Source organism: Taurulus bubalis (genome assembly GCF_910589615.1).
Source record: "Taurulus bubalis genome assembly, chromosome: 12".
Classification (NCBI taxonomy): domain Eukaryota; kingdom Metazoa; phylum Chordata; class Actinopteri; order Perciformes; family Cottidae; genus Taurulus; species Taurulus bubalis.
This window is the reverse complement of record NC_136600.1, coordinates 16,209,294-16,228,808: the sequence shown is the minus strand read 5'-3', so window position 1 is coordinate 16,228,808 and position 19,515 is coordinate 16,209,294. Positions and strand designations below refer to the sequence as shown.

At 45.9% G+C, this 19,515-nt stretch overlaps 1 protein-coding gene across 1 annotated transcript in view; it reads left to right on the top strand.

Moving 5' to 3' along the window:
* Positions 1-1,576: 1,576 nt before the first annotated feature.
* pou2f2b (POU class 2 homeobox 2b) overlaps positions 1,577-19,515 on the top strand; it is a gene marked incomplete at both ends in the record, with an annotated part of 37,441 nt that continues 19,502 nt past the window's right edge. The window contains one exon of the mRNA XM_079227266.1: positions 1,577-1,676. Within this exon, the coding sequence (XP_079083392.1) occupies positions 1,577-1,676 (100 nt within the window). The remainder of the gene's footprint in view (positions 1,677-19,515) is intronic.

Below are 19,515 nucleotides of genomic sequence, written 5' to 3'. Positions count from 1 at the left end.
TATCCTGGTATTAGCGTTAAGCACCTATAGGTATCCATGGATTCTCTTATCTGGTCCTCATCCCTTCCCAAGCAGGCTGGTAGTAATGCACTGATCACCACGGGCATCATTATAGACGGTATTATTAAGAGGGGGGAAAAAAGAATCCAGAAATCAATACAGGATACCTTTTGCAGCGGTAGTGAAAACGAGGGAGATGGAGGTAGGTGGGAGGAGGGAGGGAGGGAAGGAGGGAGGTGCGGGGGTGGGGTGGTGATGTGTGAGTAGTAGCGGGTCCTCTCTCGCCTCAATGTTGCGGCCAGCCTAGTGGCAGATCGCTACAATCCTGGAGGGAGTCGGGTCGAATAAGCTATTGGGGTTCCCATAAAATAACGGGGACAAACAGACAGACAAAAAAGACACACAGACGGATGGACGGAGATAGGCAAGTGTTCCGGTAAAACGCGAGACCATAACGGGAATCTACACGCTGTCTTATTTCTGTTGTTTTGTGTTTTAGTGTTTTAAATTATTTATTTATTCGCTTTATTTATTTATTTATCGATTGATTGCGTTTTAATTACTGCCTTGTGACAGAGAGCCAGGGAGGAGGAGCGTCAGGGCCAAGTGCGCGTGTTGTGTTTGAGTGTGTGTGTGCGCGCGAGTGTGTGTGCGCGCGCGTGTGTGCGTGTGTGTGTGTGTGTGTGTCCGTGCAGCCTTTGCCCCGCACTTGTTTATTTATTTGTTGATGATAGCCTTTAATGAAGCTGTTTTAAATGAGCTCGCGACGCGATCCGCTGCTTTGCCCGAGCGGATGAATGTAGCCTTCATGCGAAGGAGAGAGGAGAAGGAGCGCGTGCAGCTAGAGACCAAATACAATAGATCAAACCAAATACTACAGAAATCCAAATAAGACTTTCTAACTCCGCTGGCCTTTTACACTGTCTTGTCCGTTTCTATGTATCATAATTTATCGTGCTGTTTTTAAATAGCAAAGCGAATACCAAAGCGCAGCCCGGTCGGGGATGCTACAGGAGGAGGCTAGCGACTGTTCTCATGCCGTTTCACACCTACAGGAAACATTACTGCTGAGGAGTGAGAGGATACAATAAGCTCCCGGGCCTCTATGTTTACTCAAGGAAAACGCTTTAGCTGTGCAAAGGTAACAGAGAGACGCAGATGAAACACAGCCTTTTATTATAAAGCCACTACTATAGGCCTGTAATTGTATCACAACTTTTCCTGTAGCCTGAAGAAGTAAGGTCTGATCTGCTCTCTGTCCGTCTGTGTGTTAAGTCTGGACTGTAAGATAACTGCTGCACTCAAGGGACCATTCTACGTATATGTTCTATGCACATTTACACCAAAACTAATGCCGGCCACCATACGACATCCACACATGTAAATAAAAAGGCGCAGCTGGGCTACATGTGTACGCACCCAACGGCGAACGTTGTGAGCTCTCCATACCAAATATTTCTCCAAGGCTGTCTACCAGAGAAACGGACGAAGACACGGAAGCTTCACAATAGGACAGATCTTATTACAGCACTTCTGTAAGATTATTTGCATCAAAACAAGAAGCCGGAGGAAGACCATGTTTGTTCCCTTGCCGGTGCCGTTCGTGTTTCAGAGAACTGCCCCTGACCTCAACGCCTGGCGTCTCAAGTCTCCTCTGGCTCTCCGCTCCAACTCCGGTAAGACATTTTTACTCTTCTCTCCGCTACACGTCCTCCATGTCGGTCAGACTCCGCCGCGCAGACCCGCCCCGCCTTGTTCGGTGCCGATGCACTTTGCAGCGGGAAGACCTGGCGGCGCACACACCCACTCACACCGGCGCACACGCTCCTCCGGCTCCCTTTGAAGGCGTAAACAGAGTCCTGTACACCTGCAGGGCGGTTGTTCAAATCAAAGAAGCGTTCCCGAGCGTGCTGGAGTGTCCCGACGGATTGAAAACGAATTGCGTAAAATGTCCGTTTTCGCTGTCCAACGATGCGCCACTGTTCCACCCGTGTGTTGCTTCATTTCCACGCCGACTATGCCCCTTTCTCAAACTATATTTCTCTCGTGTCTCCGTCCCCGTCCTTTCCCTCTCCTCCACTGCCTGCGCCTGAGCCTGAACCTCCGTCTCTCCCCAACTAGACTCTCGGCAGGCAGGGAATATTCATGCCAACTTATCGATCCTGCGGAGATCGATTCCTGGGCCGGTGGAAGCAGGGAGAGGGGGAGATAGAAGGAGAGAGTAGGTGCACGGAGGAGTACGAACGTACGAGAGGAGAGATATACAATCTACAATCTAATACAACACAGTTATCCATTCGTTTTATTTCATACTGTTTTTTTCATTGATAATATATTTGTGACTTGGCTCTTAGCTTGCCGAACATCTCTGATTCGCCGCGGTGGCTGCTTTTTACTCTGACTTGTGTTTGCTTGGTAGGGGACAGGGCTCGCATCTTTGTAAACACCACTGGAAATAGACTTCTTTAGTCACTACATCTCTCTGTCCTATCGCTGCTCGGCTGCTGCACGGTTGAAAGCGGAGGGAGTGTGGAGTCGGGGAGGGGGAGGGTGCCGGCTGGGGCTGGGGCGCCGTCTGTGTTTCATCTGCGCTGAAGCGGAATAAAGGGACGCATGGTGGGAGCAGCCAGGCTGGCTTCAGTGTGTCACTGACTGTCGTTGTGAGAGAGATCCAGCTCAGTCCAGCTTCGACTGTTTTTCAGACATGCAACAGCTGCTCGGCTCTTTACCCCAACTACCTCTTTGGAGAGGGAAGGATGTGCTGGCTAGTGTGTTTCTGCGCACACTGCAGGGCTGCAGAGTACATAGGCCCATAGGGGTTAAATTCACCAAAGCATATACATACAGTAACTTGCGTATCAGTGTGTAATGGTGTAAATGTGGCTGGTGTGCACCTTATCCGATGGATGGGCTCTTAAAGGGCCAGCCCCCCCCCCCCCCCCCCCCCCCCACACACACACACACACACACACACAGCTCCCCTCTCATTTCCAGATCAGTTCAAGCACATTTGATTTCAAAGATGCCAGGCTTCACCCTTACTCCACATACTCAGTCAGTAGTGCACAGCATGTAGCAATGAAGGGATAGGTGATAGAGGGGGAGAGGAAAAGAGCGTAGAGGGATGAGAGGGACCTGTAACCTACCATATCTCCAGAGATACACAGAAATGAAGGGAGAGGGGTTGGAGGGAGGATGAGGGGAAGGAGCGGGGACCGGGGGAGGAGGAGTTTTCGCGCTCCGCACGTTGAAAAATGGCGAATGTCAGAATGAGATAAAAAAAAAAAAAGTGGAAAGAGAGAGGGAGAAGTGGGTGAGAATAAGAGTAGATGACAGAGTGAAAAACGAGGAGGAAGAGGGAAAACCCAGTTTGAGCTTGAGAGGTGAGAGTAAACCACAGATGAGCCATTATGTTGCAGTGTCCCGGGCCGGGGCCTGCATCTGAATAAGCAGGCAAACTGATGGGATGTGTACTGCTGGATTCCTTAGATGGCGGGATAATAGTGATTCACAATGCTATGCTGATTTCATTCCATTCTGATAACACAGTACAAGGTGCTGTCCTTTTCAAACTCAGAGGGGTTGCTGTTAAAAAGGGAGCAGGGTCAGTTCAACAAATAAGGCCTGAAACAGGACTGTGCTGCTGTCGGAATTGTGCATTGAAAAGCAACATTGGGACGGCGTCCCGCGGTCGTTTCTACTCACAGAAATCCTAAGACACACCACGGAAGTGTCTTCAGTGACTTGTCTGGTTTAGTGCTCTTGAGCTCTAATTTGTGCCTCCCAACCTCCACTGATAGCTCACACAGAAAATGTTAATACCACCCCTCACACACACGCACACACTCACACACGTTTTTGGGGGCTTTTGATTCAAGCTCTCAGTTAACTTGTTTCTTTGACTGGTAGCAGCTCCTTGACTCCTTTTGAGTTGAGGCTTTGTACGGAGTCAGAGGTCACAGCAGGAAGGTTTGATTTAGCCCCACCTGACCCTTCTCTGCCCCCTGTGTTTTCATTCTCTTTCATGTTACAACAGGCCTCAAGCATTCATGCCCAACCCCTGTGGGGGCTCACACACACAGGCACATCGTCATGAAACAGACGGACCATCATATAGCATAAACTGAAGATGTTAGACCGTTTTCCACCTGGATGGCGAGCTGTTCTAACTGATCCAGGTTTTGTTCTATTTTTAATGGCACTGTGTCTGTGAAGGTACAGGTCAGGGCCATTGCTATAGTGAACTGTGTGTGTGTACGTGTAGTAAAGTGGTTCGTGAAGCCATCAGCATTAACTGGTGTATGAAAGTTTAATGGGACATAGAGGAGGAACCACAGGTCTCCCACACGACGCAGGGCTTGATATGATATGATATGATGGGGCATCAAGGTGACTGCTTTTTTCTCTCTCTCGCGCACTCACCTACACTTACACAAACACCTAGATTCAGTTCATCTCAGCTATGCACCTTCTGTCACACACCATTAACCACCATCTCCTGCAATATACCGTCCAACTCTCTCTCACGCTCACCCCTCAGATTTTAGACTCGCTTCGTTTCTGTCTCTGAATATCAGACAGAGTGACATTAAGCGTAAACTTATTGATATTTGTATTTCTCATAACTTTCCTGATCATCTTGGATTCGGATGTTTTTATTTCTCACAATAAAATGTTCAGTCTAAATCCATTAATCACGGTGTCTCCAGTTCTGAGTCCGTGCTTCCTGGCTACTTTCAAGACATTTCTACATGTTTATGGAGGTCTTCGTGGGTTGATGTGGGACCGTGCATGTGCTTACCCATTTGCTCTGCGTCTGTCTGAGAAAGAGAGAGAGAGAGTGCGTATGTGTGTGTGCACAAGCATGAGCACACGTGCAAACTAGTGTGTGTAGGTATAGATCGGGTTGTGGAGGGGAGCGTGCAAGTCGCAGTGTTAACATGATTGCAAATGACAAAATGTCAACCTGGGTTTGTTAGCAACATAATGGGGAATCAATAGACACAAGAAAGATGTCAATACTACATGCTTTATTGCATTAAGCTACCTCTCTCCTTCTCTGTAGCCCTCTCTCTCCTCTTCCTCTCCCATTCCCTCCCACTCCCCCTTACTCTCCGTCACAATACGATTCTCTCTCCCTCCTCTCGTCTCCCTCTGGTAGAATTAGATTGCAGTATATGAGCCAGCCAAGGGGTCCTAAATGCAGCAGGCTGATGGCAGAATGCCTCAGGAGCTAATGGGCTATTGGTGCGGCTATTTACCTATATTAGGCTCACGTAGATGTCCCAGACACAGTTTGACAACGTGACAGGGCCAAAGCAGCTGCAGCAATGACATCTTATGTGTAACTGATGCATTAATGCAATGAGACTAACAGCATTTGAAATCCTGCTCCAAGGAAATTATTAAAAGTAATCATAGGTTATTACTAAAAAATCATCTGGCAGCAGAAAAAGGCTTGTTTATGACATTATGGCATAATTTCTGAGCATGTAATCACCTGCTCATGTAGTTATGTACTCACGGTGACAATACTCTGTTTAAATTGATACATTTGGGAATTAAACCTGTTACACGGTTTTGGATTAATCCACACAAATCCATGTGTGTAGTAATAACACTGCAATGTTATGAATTCCTTTTAATCCTATTAACTGTTTACCTTTTCTATGGATTTGCACAGGTGTGCATATGCGCCAGTAGGTTGTATTTATATATATATATATATATATATATATATATATATATATATATATATATATATATATATATATATATATAGTGTGTGTATGTGTGGGTTGGTTGAGGCTAATGTAGTATTAATGCTGATGAGGTCCCAAAGCTCATTAGCAACAGTGAGTGGTATTGAGTTTCTCCCAGGGAACACGGACCCGGACACACACACACATATACAGTACATCCTCACCAGCCATTAGCGTATTAATAACCATTACCACACACACACATAAACACGCTAACACAACCACACTCTCACCAATCTGTGACCTTTACCCATGTGCTTTTACATATGCATTCTCCAAGACATTCAGAGCATACACAGTCATAAAATCATGCAAACATATTCATCTAAAGAGCTTATTCTTGAATGTGTTTGCGACACACTATCGGTATACCATTTGATTCACATATGCACACATACATGGACTCACACTCAGAGGAATCATTTTGTGCACTTGGTCACTGTGTCCAGTGAAATACAGCCCAGCATTAGTCCTAATCAGAGGCCGGGTGAGCAGGCCACTTAATCAGACCTATCACCTGGAGAACACACACACACACACACACACACACACACACACACACACACAGACACACACACACATACAGAGGGATAGATGGAGTGTATGCGTGTGCATGCGTGGGTGTGCGCACGTGCAATTAATCAACACATCAGCGGGAATAAACACATACAAACCACCTGACTCCATTCTAGGTATTGATTTCTACCTCTTTCTGTGTTTCTCGTTGCCTCTCCCTCTCTCTCTTTCAATAGCATACAGATGACGTATGTACGGAGAATTCAAGCATACTTGACCTCTACACGGGGGACGCCCTGTAGTACTGTAGTGTGTGCCTGGGCACTCGGTCAGTGGTGGCCTGGCTGTGATCAGGGTTGGAGTGGGCTTCGCCACATGCCGCCAATCACCCACGTCAGACCAGGCAGTCAAAACAAGCCTTTGAGCTCCCGCTGACCAAATTGAACTCTTGATTATCTGACTTTAGTGCTTTCACAACCAAGATTGACTGATTTATTCAAACGTCGGTGCAAAAGCGCAGCGGCAGACTCCCTACATTTCTCTGGTCAGAGAGAGAGAAAAGCTTGATGCGTTTCCTTGTGACAAAACATGCAAGGGTTGGACAGTCTATTTGCTGAGATGACTGTGTTCTCATAAATACACCAACAATGTTTTTTTTGCCCGCCGCTGTCTTTTTTGTTGTTGATTGCCGCAGGCTGTAACCTTTGCCACCCTGCTCATGTGCCGGTACATTTAGATAATAAAAAAGACCAATAAAATCCAGGGGTTTGATTGGGTGTCCCCCCTTAGCCCACCAGAGCGAACGACTAAATCAGAGGTCCTTCTCTCCATTTCATTTAGCTGATAAGATTTATGGTAATGAAGGAGTCCTATTAACCTTTGAGGTTCCACTGCTGTCCTTCAGAGTATGGGTGGACGAGAGTGCTTACCGATCGGGTTTTGAGGCGGAGGCAGCGAACATGTCTGCTATAAGCAATGTCACATCATAGCAAATGCTCCCTCTGGAGTGCACACACGCTCAGCTCACACACACATACACAACGAAGACTCTCCAAAAGGAGCTCTCAGAGAGAGATGAATGCATGTTTAATCTCCCTCCTCTCTTCTATTGTGTTTTCCCTTTTCTTTATCCCCTCTATCCTTCTCTCTGTCCTTCTCTCGGCAGTAGCGCTCTGTTCGGAAATTAATCTGTTGTACTCCACCACCTCTTCTCCCTCTCATTCTCTTGTGTGATCTCTCTTACTTTGCCTTTCTTTTACAAGTGCATGGTCCCACTCTTTTTCTCATTGCGTGTGAAAACAAATACAAATTCTACATTGTTAAAAAAAATAATCTGTTGATTAACTTTCAAAAGACATATCTCAATAGATATAGTTTTGAATAAAAAATCAACATTTTAGATTTTGATACACCTCCAGTATGTTTCTATCAACTCCCTTTCTTCCGGTGTCTATCCATACCATTACCAACAATATTCACTGGTCGTCTATAAATATTAGGGGGCAGAAAGAAGGTGGGGGGGCGGGGTAAACCCCTCCCTCTCCTGTACAAGGGCTGCACCCCTCTGTCCCTTTGTCTGCTTGTAAAGGGGACGAGAGAGGAGGCGCAGAGTGGGGGTGCCGAAGGAGTGACTAAGTGACCTCTCTCTCCCGTTTCTTTTGACGCTCCCATGTTCTGTCCATTTTGTCGTGCACATCCCTCTCCCTCCCTCCTCTTTCATCTTCTTTCGTTCCCCCTTTTTTCAGCCTGGTTAAGTCGCCATGGATGTTGGCCTCATATGTCCTCTCCTCTCTCTCTCCCACCCCCGCTCTCTCTCTCTCTCTACCCGCATCTTCGACAGCAGCAGCCTGGTTGCCAAAGTGTCTGTAGGACACATTAAGGCCCATAAAAGCCTAGTCTGCGGTCGCACTCTTAACCACCAGTCAGAGGTAGTGTACAAAAGTGACTTTAAATGAGTCTGTGATTACCCTGGAACATGGAGAGATAGTGAAGTGGCCATGAGAGTGTGAGACAAGGCCGGAGCGTCGGCAAGAGGAAAAGAAAGAGCTGCTCTCGGACATTTCTTGACTCTCTTAAGGAAAATTGAACAGAAATAAATATTTGTTTCTCCCACCGCTAAGAGCTGAAAAGGCTACCTGAGTGGAACAAGTGATGAAAAGTTTTAACCCAAATCTCCTGCCGCCCACCCCCATCATCACAAGCTCCCCTCGTCCCTCCCCTCACCCCCTCTTCCTAATTGGCCACATGCTGCCTTGAGTGACAAGTGTAATCATCAGTCAAATTATGATGGGGGGGTGAGGCCAGGGGAGGTGGAGGAGGAAGAGAGGAACAGCAGAAGGTGGTGGTGGTGGGGGGGTTTGAAAGGAAGTGCTTTGATCAGAGGTAGAGAGGGGGTGAGCGGGCAAACAGACAGAGCTACATGGAAACCTGCTGTCCACACACCTGCTGCTTCATAGATGGGCAACATTAACACCCCCAGACCTCAGTATGTTATAGAACATCACAGAGGAGCTTTGCAACAGCCCTCTGTAACCACAGTTAATGGGAAAAATGTGTATTGATTGGCGTTACTGTCTAAACTTGGTTTTCAACCTGGACAAACAAACCCCCCTCTGCTGTCATTACAATTGCAACACAGACGAGAACAATGAAATCACAGGGTGTGGTAGCAGCGTGCGCTCTGATTCTTGGACACACCAGGCCGGGCCCGCGTTATATTTGGATATACTTTGTTAGCGAGAGCAGATGTTGCTCTCCGGCCAGCCAATGAGGTTTACAGTAATTAGGAGTGCTGATGAAGCGCTTTGATTCTCCGGCTGTGGCGGCTCTCTCATTAGCGGCTAGCTAGCTAGCGCTGCAGCAGGCGCTCCAGTCACATCCTATTAGGCGGCTCAATGTACACTCTGAATTAGGAGCGGGAGATTAAGTGGAGATGAAAACTGTCTGCGTACACACACACACACACACACACACACACACACACACACACACACACACACACACACACACACAGTTCTAATGAGGTTAATAGAAGAAAATTCCTCATTTGGAATGAACCAAATATTCAAGAAGGTACTAATTGGAGCCGGTGTTGCACTGAACATGGCGCATACCTCAAACTTATGCATGTGCCAAATGCAAGTTTTCATACATTAAGGGTGCTCATCAGAGAAAAGAACAAATGCAACAGGGAGGAACTGAACCATGATTTGTTTCTTCATGTGTGTATGCATGAACCTTCCGGTGTCTAATCCAGGCGGTGGAATATTTCCCTGCATTTTCTACAATTTGAGGGAAACAAAAAGACAACCTTGAAAATACATCCCTTTTTTCTCCTCCCGTTATTCTCCCCGCTAGTTGTCAATACTCTCTGCATGCTCCTCTCCACTCACTCTTCTCCCGCTCTCTCGTCGTCTTTTGTGTGATGGAGTGATTATTGAGGACGTGGCTTCTGTGTTTAACGCTGGTTGATGAAGTCTGCCTTTGTCTGTCTGCGCTAACCTGTCGCAACCGGGACACCGCTTATAGCAAAATCAATACACAGAGTAGAAGAGGGAGAGAGAGAGAGGCCTGGCAAGGGAGGTAGAGAAAAGAAAAAACAGGGAGGGGTGTTCGAAGGTAGACGAAGGCAACGAGACAGAGGGGCGAGAGCGAGGATAGAGCAGGAAGTCATTGGAAGGAAAAAGGAAGAGAGTAAAATGGAAGGAAATTTGAATACTTGACTCCAACGCTGCAGAAATGTAGTGACAATGAATGCCTTGTGTCTAATAGTGCCTGTGTGTGTTTATGTGAGTTTAAATAAGATCATTTATATATGTGTTTGTCTTGCCTGTGTGTGGTTTTGACCGAGGAGCGGTTGTATATCTTGCGGCGTCTGAGCATGTGATTGTTTAAGTGCTGGTACGGCCGCAGAATGGGACAGCCTCTATCTGTGCGAGAGCTTCGTTTGCTTCCACTCCCCAGAGTCGAAGTCGGTGTGAAGAGGAGAGTGGAGCGACAGAGGGACGAGGAGAAGAACAGAGGAGGAGAGAAGGACAGGATGGGGAGGAGGAGGAGGAGGAGAGAGGAGGGAGCAGTTGTGTGAGAGAGGCACAGCTGGGAAATGAGAAATGCAACCCCCCTCCCCGTATACCACCACCTTACACTCACACATACGGCGCACACACACATATATGATCCCCATCTCTTTATCCTCCCCTCAGGAAAGAAGGGGCTGAGGTGGTGGGGGTGAAGGGGAGGGAGAGGCAGGGGGGATAGGAAGAGATGGAGAAGGGGACAGATAGGGGCATTAAAATTCATGGCCTTTTTTTATTTTCCCTGCTGAAAATCAATAGTGTTTACTATGAATGAGTGGAACAGTGGACAACAGTGGTGCCGGGGGGACAGAGAGAGACAGAGAGGAGGAGGACGAAAAGAGAGAGAGAGGGAAAGAGAGGGAGAGAGAGGGAGGGAGAGGTAAAGGGGAGGAGGGGTGTCTTTATTGCGTTAGGCAGAAGCACCAGAGGCCAAGGTTAAAGACACCAGCCGGGTTAGAGACACAGAGAGATGGAAGCACTGAGTAAATTCAGTTGTCTTTTAAAACAGACATACTACCCTATAAATGCATATTTACTGCTGGCTATCATAAGAATGTAATGTAAAGTAAAACATTATCTGCCCAGCTGTTCTGCTCCCTGCTGTAATATCGACGCTTCCACTGGCTTTACTTTTCTAACTTTCCACTCCTTATTCCTCGCTTCGGCTTGCTCTACCTTTCAAAAACTGTGTGTGTGTGTTAATTGGCAGCAAGCAAACACCACTGACATGGTCTCTCACAAACAAACAGCAGACCCACACACACGCATGCACACACGCATGCACACACGCACACACACACACACACACACACACACACACACACACGCACACACACACACACACACACACACACACACACACACACACACACACACACACACACACACACACACACACACACACACACACACAAACTCCAGACCAGTTCACACACATTCACACTGAGTTGTTCTGCAACCCTGACCCTGTTTCCTGCTGCTGTAAGCCTGAAGTTCAGGATGGCTTACCAGTGTTTTGATTAAGCACTGTCTGTGTGTCTCACAGCACTTGATCAAAGAAGAAAAACAGTGTGTTTTTTTTCTGCTTTTACTGGATGTGGCTGCAACATGTTCCATAGCAATCAAAGCTTTTTAAAACAGTTATGTTGTTCTTATGTCTGCGAAATTCTGTCAGTATATAGAGAAAATATTTAAGGGTGCCAAACACTACTTTAAAATCACAGCAAAGTTTTCTTTTCTTTTTTTCCAAATAGGCCGTCATTTTTTCTTGCTGTATTTCTGTCTTTTCAGAATGTACGTTATCAGATTCTTACATCGTAGTCTGCGTCTTCAGGTAGTTTTGTTTGCAGCTGTGGTGGACTGCATGAGTGTGTGTGTGTGTGTGTGTGCCATCATTTAGGTGTGTGGCTATGTCGTGTTATAAGCCCCAGTCATTGTGCACACACTGGTCTGTCTCTGCATTGTTGTGCATGTAGAAGTGTGTGTGTGTGAGAGAGAGAGCTGTGCAGTGGGTGATATATATTCAGGCAGCTCATGCATTATGGAGAGTGCAGGTGAGAGCATCTAAATGTGAACTTCTGGTATGAGGAGGGTTCAGGGCCAATCTCAGTGAAGCCTTTGGTATTAGCATAGCATCTCCATTTCAAATCGGCCCGTCAAAAGCCAGCAGCATGTTTTATTCAGCAGTAGATATTGATCACTGGTATTATGCATACATACGAAATCTATATTACATACCACATCAAAGCCTTTGATATGTATATGATACTGCTCATGCTAGATGTAGGTGTTTGCTATGTGCATACACTCTGCAACTCTGTGGTGATGCAAAATATATTTTGTTTTTGTTGTGGCTGGAGCCATTTGATGTGGTGAGAGTATGCAGAAATGTTGATCGGGCGGTACAGTTGGAAGCTGACTTGTTTACTGATCAAAAGAGAGGACAGAGGTAGACAAAGTGCATCCACTCAGCAGCTGAGAGTGTGGACACTGCATCGTCTGCAGGGATGCTGAGAGTTTGCTGAGGTCAGAATGGCACAAAGATTCTTTCCTGTGGGGTCGGGCTTGTGTGTTCATTACTCCAACGCCTCAAAAGACCAAAGTGGGTGTTGTGTGCTAACTACAGTTTCTCAATCCACTTACAGAGCTTCTAGCTTCTTGGTTGAAATGACCTTCAATCACCCATGTACATTAACAGCCAACATCTCACTGTCCCAGCTTCTCTTTGTCCATCAACATGTTTTTCCATCAATAGTTCTCCGTGTGTTGAACCGTAGACCAGAGGCCATCTGGGCCTCTCTATCGTGGGCCGTGTTTGACCATCGCGCTGCATCGGTGCTGCACTAAATCTCCGCTCTCTAAATGACTGGAGTGGATGAAAGGTCACAGTATATGGGGGAGGAGGACAATGCAGGCTTTAGTTGTGATGGAGCTGGTTTTTCACTCATAGGTGTCCCATTTGCTTAATGGGACATTAGGAAGGTTTGTGAGGGAATTCACTTTTTTTTCCTGACCACATGACTTGAATTCAGTGCTGCATCAGATTTTTTGTTTTTTACCGCTTGTTTTTTCCCAACCATATTGTCCATCCTTCCTCTCTCTCTCTCTCTCTCTCTCTCTCTCTCTCTCTCTCTCTCTCTCTCTCTCTCTCTCTCTCTTCTCTCTCGCTCAGTACTCTGTTCCCTTAGCGACCGTTTCCAAGGTGCCCATTCCCAAGGGCTGGAGGAGGGGTCCAGTGATGTCATGCATGCATAACTCCACACCTGTAATTCATGTCCTGTTCTCCCTTTCCTCTCTGTCTTTGTCATTTTTTTCTTTTTTTAAGTTTCTGTTTTTTTTCTACACTACTATCTTTAACTCCATCTCAAATGCTTCTGTACACTGTCCCCCTCTCTTTTTGTTCTTCCTCCGTGGCTTTATTACACATCCGAAATGGCTTTTTACACCTTCTTCCCGTTAAAATAAAATTCACTTTGGATTTAGGAATCACTTCAGTCTGTTCCAGATTTTGATTTAAACTCGTAGTAATGTGTTTTATTTTAACAGTGATGCTCATCTTTTCACTTGCTGTTAAAAGACAGACAGTTGAGCTGCCCTCTTTCCACAGTGTACATGACTCTCTACATCTGCTCCATGTTTAAAAGGTCATTTGTCAAACCTGACATTCTCTGCCCTTACGAAAGGTTTCCTCAATATCCAGTCCGGCTCCCCCATTCAGAGTTTATGTTTTTTCATCTATTTGTTTGTGTTTGTATAAACCTTTTCTGACAATACATTCCTCTTCAGTGTCAATAAATATGAAGAGAGCAGGAGGCTGAATTCTATCATCTTGTAATGTTCAATAAATTAGGGAATGACAGATGCAGTCCCCTGTGTGTGTGTGTGTGTGTGTGTGTGTGTGTGTGTGTGTGTGTGTGTGTGTGTGTGTGTGTGTGTGTGTGTGTGTGTGTGTGTGTGTTGCCTGGGTAATGGGGCCAAGGATTCCATGAAACGTAAGTTGCAACCGGAAGTGTAATGAGTGGGTACCTGCCCGCACGCTCAATGGGGTCTGATTAGGGATTAATGTGTGTGTGTGTGTGTGTGTGTGTGTGTGTGTGTGTGTGTGTGCGCGCGTGTGTGTGTGTATGTGTGTGTGTGTGTGTGTGTGTGTGTGTGTGTGTGTGCCAGCAGGATGTTTTTACTCACCACAGGTTGTCACTCTCCTGTTTCCCTCCATGTACTATTTGTTCCACCGCCATTCCACCATTTTGGTTTTTGTTCAGGACAAAAAGAGGCCCCACAGCAAGGCCCCCTACCTGAGCATCACCTCCTTCCTGATATTTACCAAAGTTTCCCCTCCAACACACACTCTCCCCCTAAAGTATTTCTCTCTTCACTTCTCCCTCTGAAATTAAATATTTAAATATACAAATTTCACAAGGCACAAAGTACAATAAATCCAGGAAAAAAAGAAATGGTATGAAAATGACTACACACAAAAAAGGAAATAATAATATGATATAACAATAGGAGCACAGGAGTTCCGCGTGTTGCCTCGCTGACTTTCCTTCATAGTTTGATGCAGCATTGGCATTGTCGGGTTTTGTTGCAAGAAAAGAAAGAAAATATTGACATTTTTTGGTTCTGAACTCTTGGTATTTTGGAAACCCTTGAAGTTTTATTTTGGTAAAGAACTTGATCCTTATACAGTATAGTGCAGGTTGCAGAAAGAGCAGAAAGAGCATGCAGGACAGGATTAGTGTCCACACTCTGTATTGGAGGTTAAATGACACAAACTGGTCAAAAAAAATATATTTTTTCTCATTCACATTGGATACACATAGTCAGCTTTGTCTGTGTCAACCAGTTCCAATGGTCAGACTGTGCTCATTGAGAGACAAATGGATCATGCTGCTAAACCTGCACAAATAAGACAAAAAGAAACCGTGTAACTCTCTAAACACCTGCAGAGGATAAAATGCACCTCTGCAATAACTGCACTGCCAAGCAAATAGCTTCTTGACGCTCCTGTGCTATTTGCACATATTTAAATTAGGCAGTATGCATACATTTGGCTTGGAATTAGCCTCTTACTGTGCAATTGAGCCTCATTGAAGTCCAGTTCACAGAGATCAGCGCTAAATGCCACATGGAGTTACGGTAAAATTATGAACATTTTGGTTGGTGGTACTGTAACTGAAAAAGGGATGTCGCTCATGATTTTTTTCTTTTCTTTCTCCTCATGCAAAAAAAGAAAAAAAAGAAAGGCAGATTGCACTCTAAACTATCTCTGGGCTAGTTTGCGCTGTAATATTGTTGCCGCAATATCTTTTGTGAATTGGACCTGAGATGGGAAAAATGTCCGTTTCAAGTGATGCGCAATTCATGGTGCTGTCCGCGACCCACAGTCCATTCTTTGTGAGTTCGCCCATCAGTATGTATTTAGTTAATGTCTTTTTCAGCCTCCCTCCCTCTCTCTTTCTGCTTAGCTGTGTGCTGTGGTGATGGGAGGGCTCTGGTGGGCTTGTTGAATGAACTTTGTGGTCGTGCTGACAAATCAATGATAAAGAGTAATGACATCAACAATGTAATGTATCTTCTCGTGCTTTCATTGACTCTCCCTGTCTCCCCCCAAATCCCCTCCTATTATGCCACCTTGGGTCTTTGACTTCGCTTTGCACCATAAACTATGTTTCTGTCTCTTAATGTTTGACATTATATGTATCTTTTATCCCTGTCGTTTGTTTCTCTCTATTGGTCTGTCTATTCGCTAACTCCCTCTCTCTCTCTCCCTCTCTCTCTATTGATCCAGTCATAGTTTTCTCAGTCTTCACAGTACTGGGCCGCTCTAATCAATACAGATAATTGTCTGCTCTCTCTCGATGCCAAACATAGTCTCCCCTTCTCCCCTCTCCCTCCCTCTCTCGCTTTTTATCAATGAACCCCGGTCTTCCCTCACCCCCCCTCACCCCATCGCCCCTCCTCACCCACCCGCCCTCCTCCACCTCCAGACGGGGATTCCCCCTCCCCTAATCACGGGAGATAACCTGCTTTCTTTACCGATTTTCTCCCACCCGCCCTCCCCCACACACATCCCTGCCTCGCCCGCTACCTCCCTTTCCTCCGTCGTTCATCGATTACCGTGAGAGCCAGGGCCCGGCCCGCCCGCCCTACAGATGTAAACACACACAGTGCTCAGGTTGTGGTTTAGTTGCCATTAGACCGCTGCTTGCATGTGGGCCTTTTAGTTAATCAGTGGAATCCAGCGGTTTTCACCGGGTTACGGCGGCTTTCTATGATGATTCAGAGCCATGATTGTCAGGAGGATGACTTTGTACATTCACCATCTAGCCTGTGACCTCTCATCTCCAAAATATGATCTCTCATTTGTGACGTCAAAGCTGACCCCTTGACCAGTAGAAAGCTCCAAACCATATTTAAATTGATCCATTTCCTCGTCCGATTTATAAAGTGAATTAGAGCCTTTAGTAAAGCAGAGTCGCATCAAGTCCATTTTATTTATATTGCCTAAAATCAGAAATTAGTCTCAGTGACACCCTCGCAATAACATTAAATATCTTCTATCCTTCGTCCCTTGATTCGGGTAAAGAAAACATCCACTAAGCAAACCTTTAAAGCTGGGGGAGGCAGTTTTCTGGAAAAGGCAAATTTAAAAGTACAACCCTCCACCTGCAGCTCTCTCTTTCCTAAGCCCCTCCCATCAGACGAGCACCGACATATGCACGTACTTCATGCAGTAACCTGTACGAGTACTTATACATATACAAATACTTTACATTATAGTGACTGTGGTCTTGATGCTGAGAGTGGCAATTATATAGATGAACCATCTTGTTAACTTGTGGGCCTGTAAACCCCTTTAAGATGACATACTTGGATTTGAGTCTCTAGTTAGCCGTGAGACTTTAGCTTCAGTTAGCAGAAGGTTAAACTATCAGCACCATTTCCTCTCTATCTTTGATACGCTTTACCAATATTGATATTGACATGTGTTTTATTACGTTTATTGTCAGACTCCTGAAAAGACTCTTTTTGATAAGACAGTCTTCCTTTTTTGGGATGCTTTGCAGTTGTTGCCAATGCTGGATTTTCCGCTATTGAATCGGTCTTTGGTCATCTGAAGGGACGTGTTTGTGTATCTGCATTTGTAGAAGAGCGAATAGTCTCTTGTCATTGGAGGAGGTGCAGAAGTCTAGTTTTCTCTCAGTCCACTTGAACTACAACATGCTGAATGGTTATTTTGGAATTTTAGATGTCAAAAAACTACCTGCCTCAGCCTGAACAGAAAAAAAGGGAGAAACCTCAGGAAGATAATTACAATATGGAGAAACAGAATAAGGATGTCAAGTAAATATTCAGTGTAATAAGTTAAAGAGTTTCAAGAAAAAGAGTGAAGAATGGAGTGAACAAGCAAATGTCCACAGTTGGATCCAGTGCAGCATTCATATTCTGTTTCTACATATGAAATCCTGCGTGTTTAATAATGCATCCATCCATCCAGCCAACAAGACAGGTTACAGGCCTGCAGGTGATTGTGCTGTGTGTGTGTGTGTGTGTGTGTGTGTGTGTGTGTGTGTTTGTTTGTGTGTGTGTGTGCAGGTGTGTGCATGCTTGCGCACATGCATATGTGTGTGGGTGTGGTGGTATTCTTCTATGAATCAGACAGCATCCAGCAGAAGTCTCTGATGTATTCTTCATCCCTGAACTCAATCTGGTGCTGCACGTAAACCACACAAGCAATATCAATGACAATATATAAACAGTATATGTATCTAATGTTTACCCAAATATCTCATATCCACTCACATCTGCTGCTATACTGATAGCAGTGCTTCTGTTTGGTCTTTACTACAAGAGGAGTAAGTGAGATGAAGTTGGAAAAGGAAAGAATCCGTTTCAATCATGATGGAGGTCCAAATAAAATGATTTGCTGTTATATGGGAAAGCAGAAGATAGCAAGAGCATTTGTATTTGAATTGTAAGCGTGCATTTGAGTTGTATGTATATGTTTGTGCATCGGTGAGTTTGATTGAATGTGTGTGTTTGTTTATTAGCAGGCCCGCATGTGCGCGTGCATGTGCACATCTGAGACAAATGGAGAGAGTCTGGAGGCTAGGCTCAGGTTTACATGTGTGTGATCAGACTAAGCAGGGCTTAAAAGGGCCAGCAGCGTGATGGAGAGGAGAAAAGGAGGGAGGTGAAGCAGTGGGGTTATATTGTCCTGGAGGAGGTTTAGGGGGGAGGGTCGGATGAGAGACAGCAGGGATACTCCTCGCCCCTTGGGAGTTGAACCTACAACCCCCTAACCTTCCTCTAGCCCCCTGGTCATGGACTTGAACCCCGTAACCCCCTGATGGACAATCTGTTCTTCTCCCTAGTCTCGCTGCAGCACTGTGCATGCCATTAACGGATAAATAGGCTGTGTGTGTGTGTGTGTGTGTGTGTGTGTGTGTGTGTGTGTGTGTGTGTGTGTGTGTGTGTGTACACACAAGGACACTTCCATGTATGAGTCAAGTGTTTGGTCAGTTGGCTGTGGCTTTGACGTTGGGTCTTGCCCCCTTTTTATTTAATGCTTGTCAAACAGAAGAGGTGAAAAAGGAAGCCCGAAGCGCGGTGATTTGTTATTTTGATTCTTGACTCTGCTTTGTTGAGATTCCTGTTTTGCAAGCCGGAGTGAGAGAGGTGATTGTTTATTTCATTTTGCACTGATAAATAGAGCATTCTGTGTGATCCACACAGGCTCTTTCTGTCTCCCGTGGATCCCAGCTCTCCTACTGTTCCTCTAACGAGGACAGTAGCGGAGCGGTTTATGCATGCCCCGGACCCGACTCATTCTTCACCTGTCAACAAAATCATTCACACCTCGGAAAAAAATGGAGATACAGTAGAGAGGAGGACAGGACGGGGGGCAGTTAGTGAGAAGGGAAGGGCTATGAGGAAGTAAAGGAGGTGGCTGATGTATTCCTCTTGGCAATTTTATTTTATTTTTCCATTCTTTTTCTATTTCTTTCATTGTTTGTGTTTGTGGGCTCTTCTTATCAGATTCAGGGCTTCAGTCAGGGGAAGAAGCCAGCCGCCTCCATCTCTCTTTCATTCAATCTCTCTGTCTCTCTTACTTTCTGATGCTCTTCCTCTCCTAACCTTTGAGAATAAGAGCCTTGAATTTGAATTTCAGAGCGAGCTAGCGAGCAAGAGAAGGGTTTGGAAGGAGGAGGAGGCGGGTGGGAAGGAAAAGAGGGGAGGCTTGGGCAGCTCGGGGGGGGGGGGGAGGGGGGGCTGGTTGTTGGAGCCGCGGTCGTTGAGAAAGGGCCTGCTCAGCGCGTCCCCCAGCCTCCCCCCTTAGAGGGGCCCCGATCGATACAAACTCGGAGCAATAAAGCTTTCCCCCTGTCATCTCTGCAGAATACAAAGCAGAATAGAGAGAGGGAGCGAGAAAGAGAGGGAGAGAGAGAAAAAAGAGAGGGAGAGAGAGAGGTGAAAAGCTGTTCCGCTAGCCAGACCAATTTCCTAACCCCCCTCCTCCTCCTCCTCGCTCGCCTCACCACCACCACCCCAACACACCATCACCATCACCACCACCTCTATCACCCCCTTTCCTTACTACCGTCTTTTTATCTATTGCTCTTTCACCTTCTTTTCCCCAAATGCACAATATATCCCCC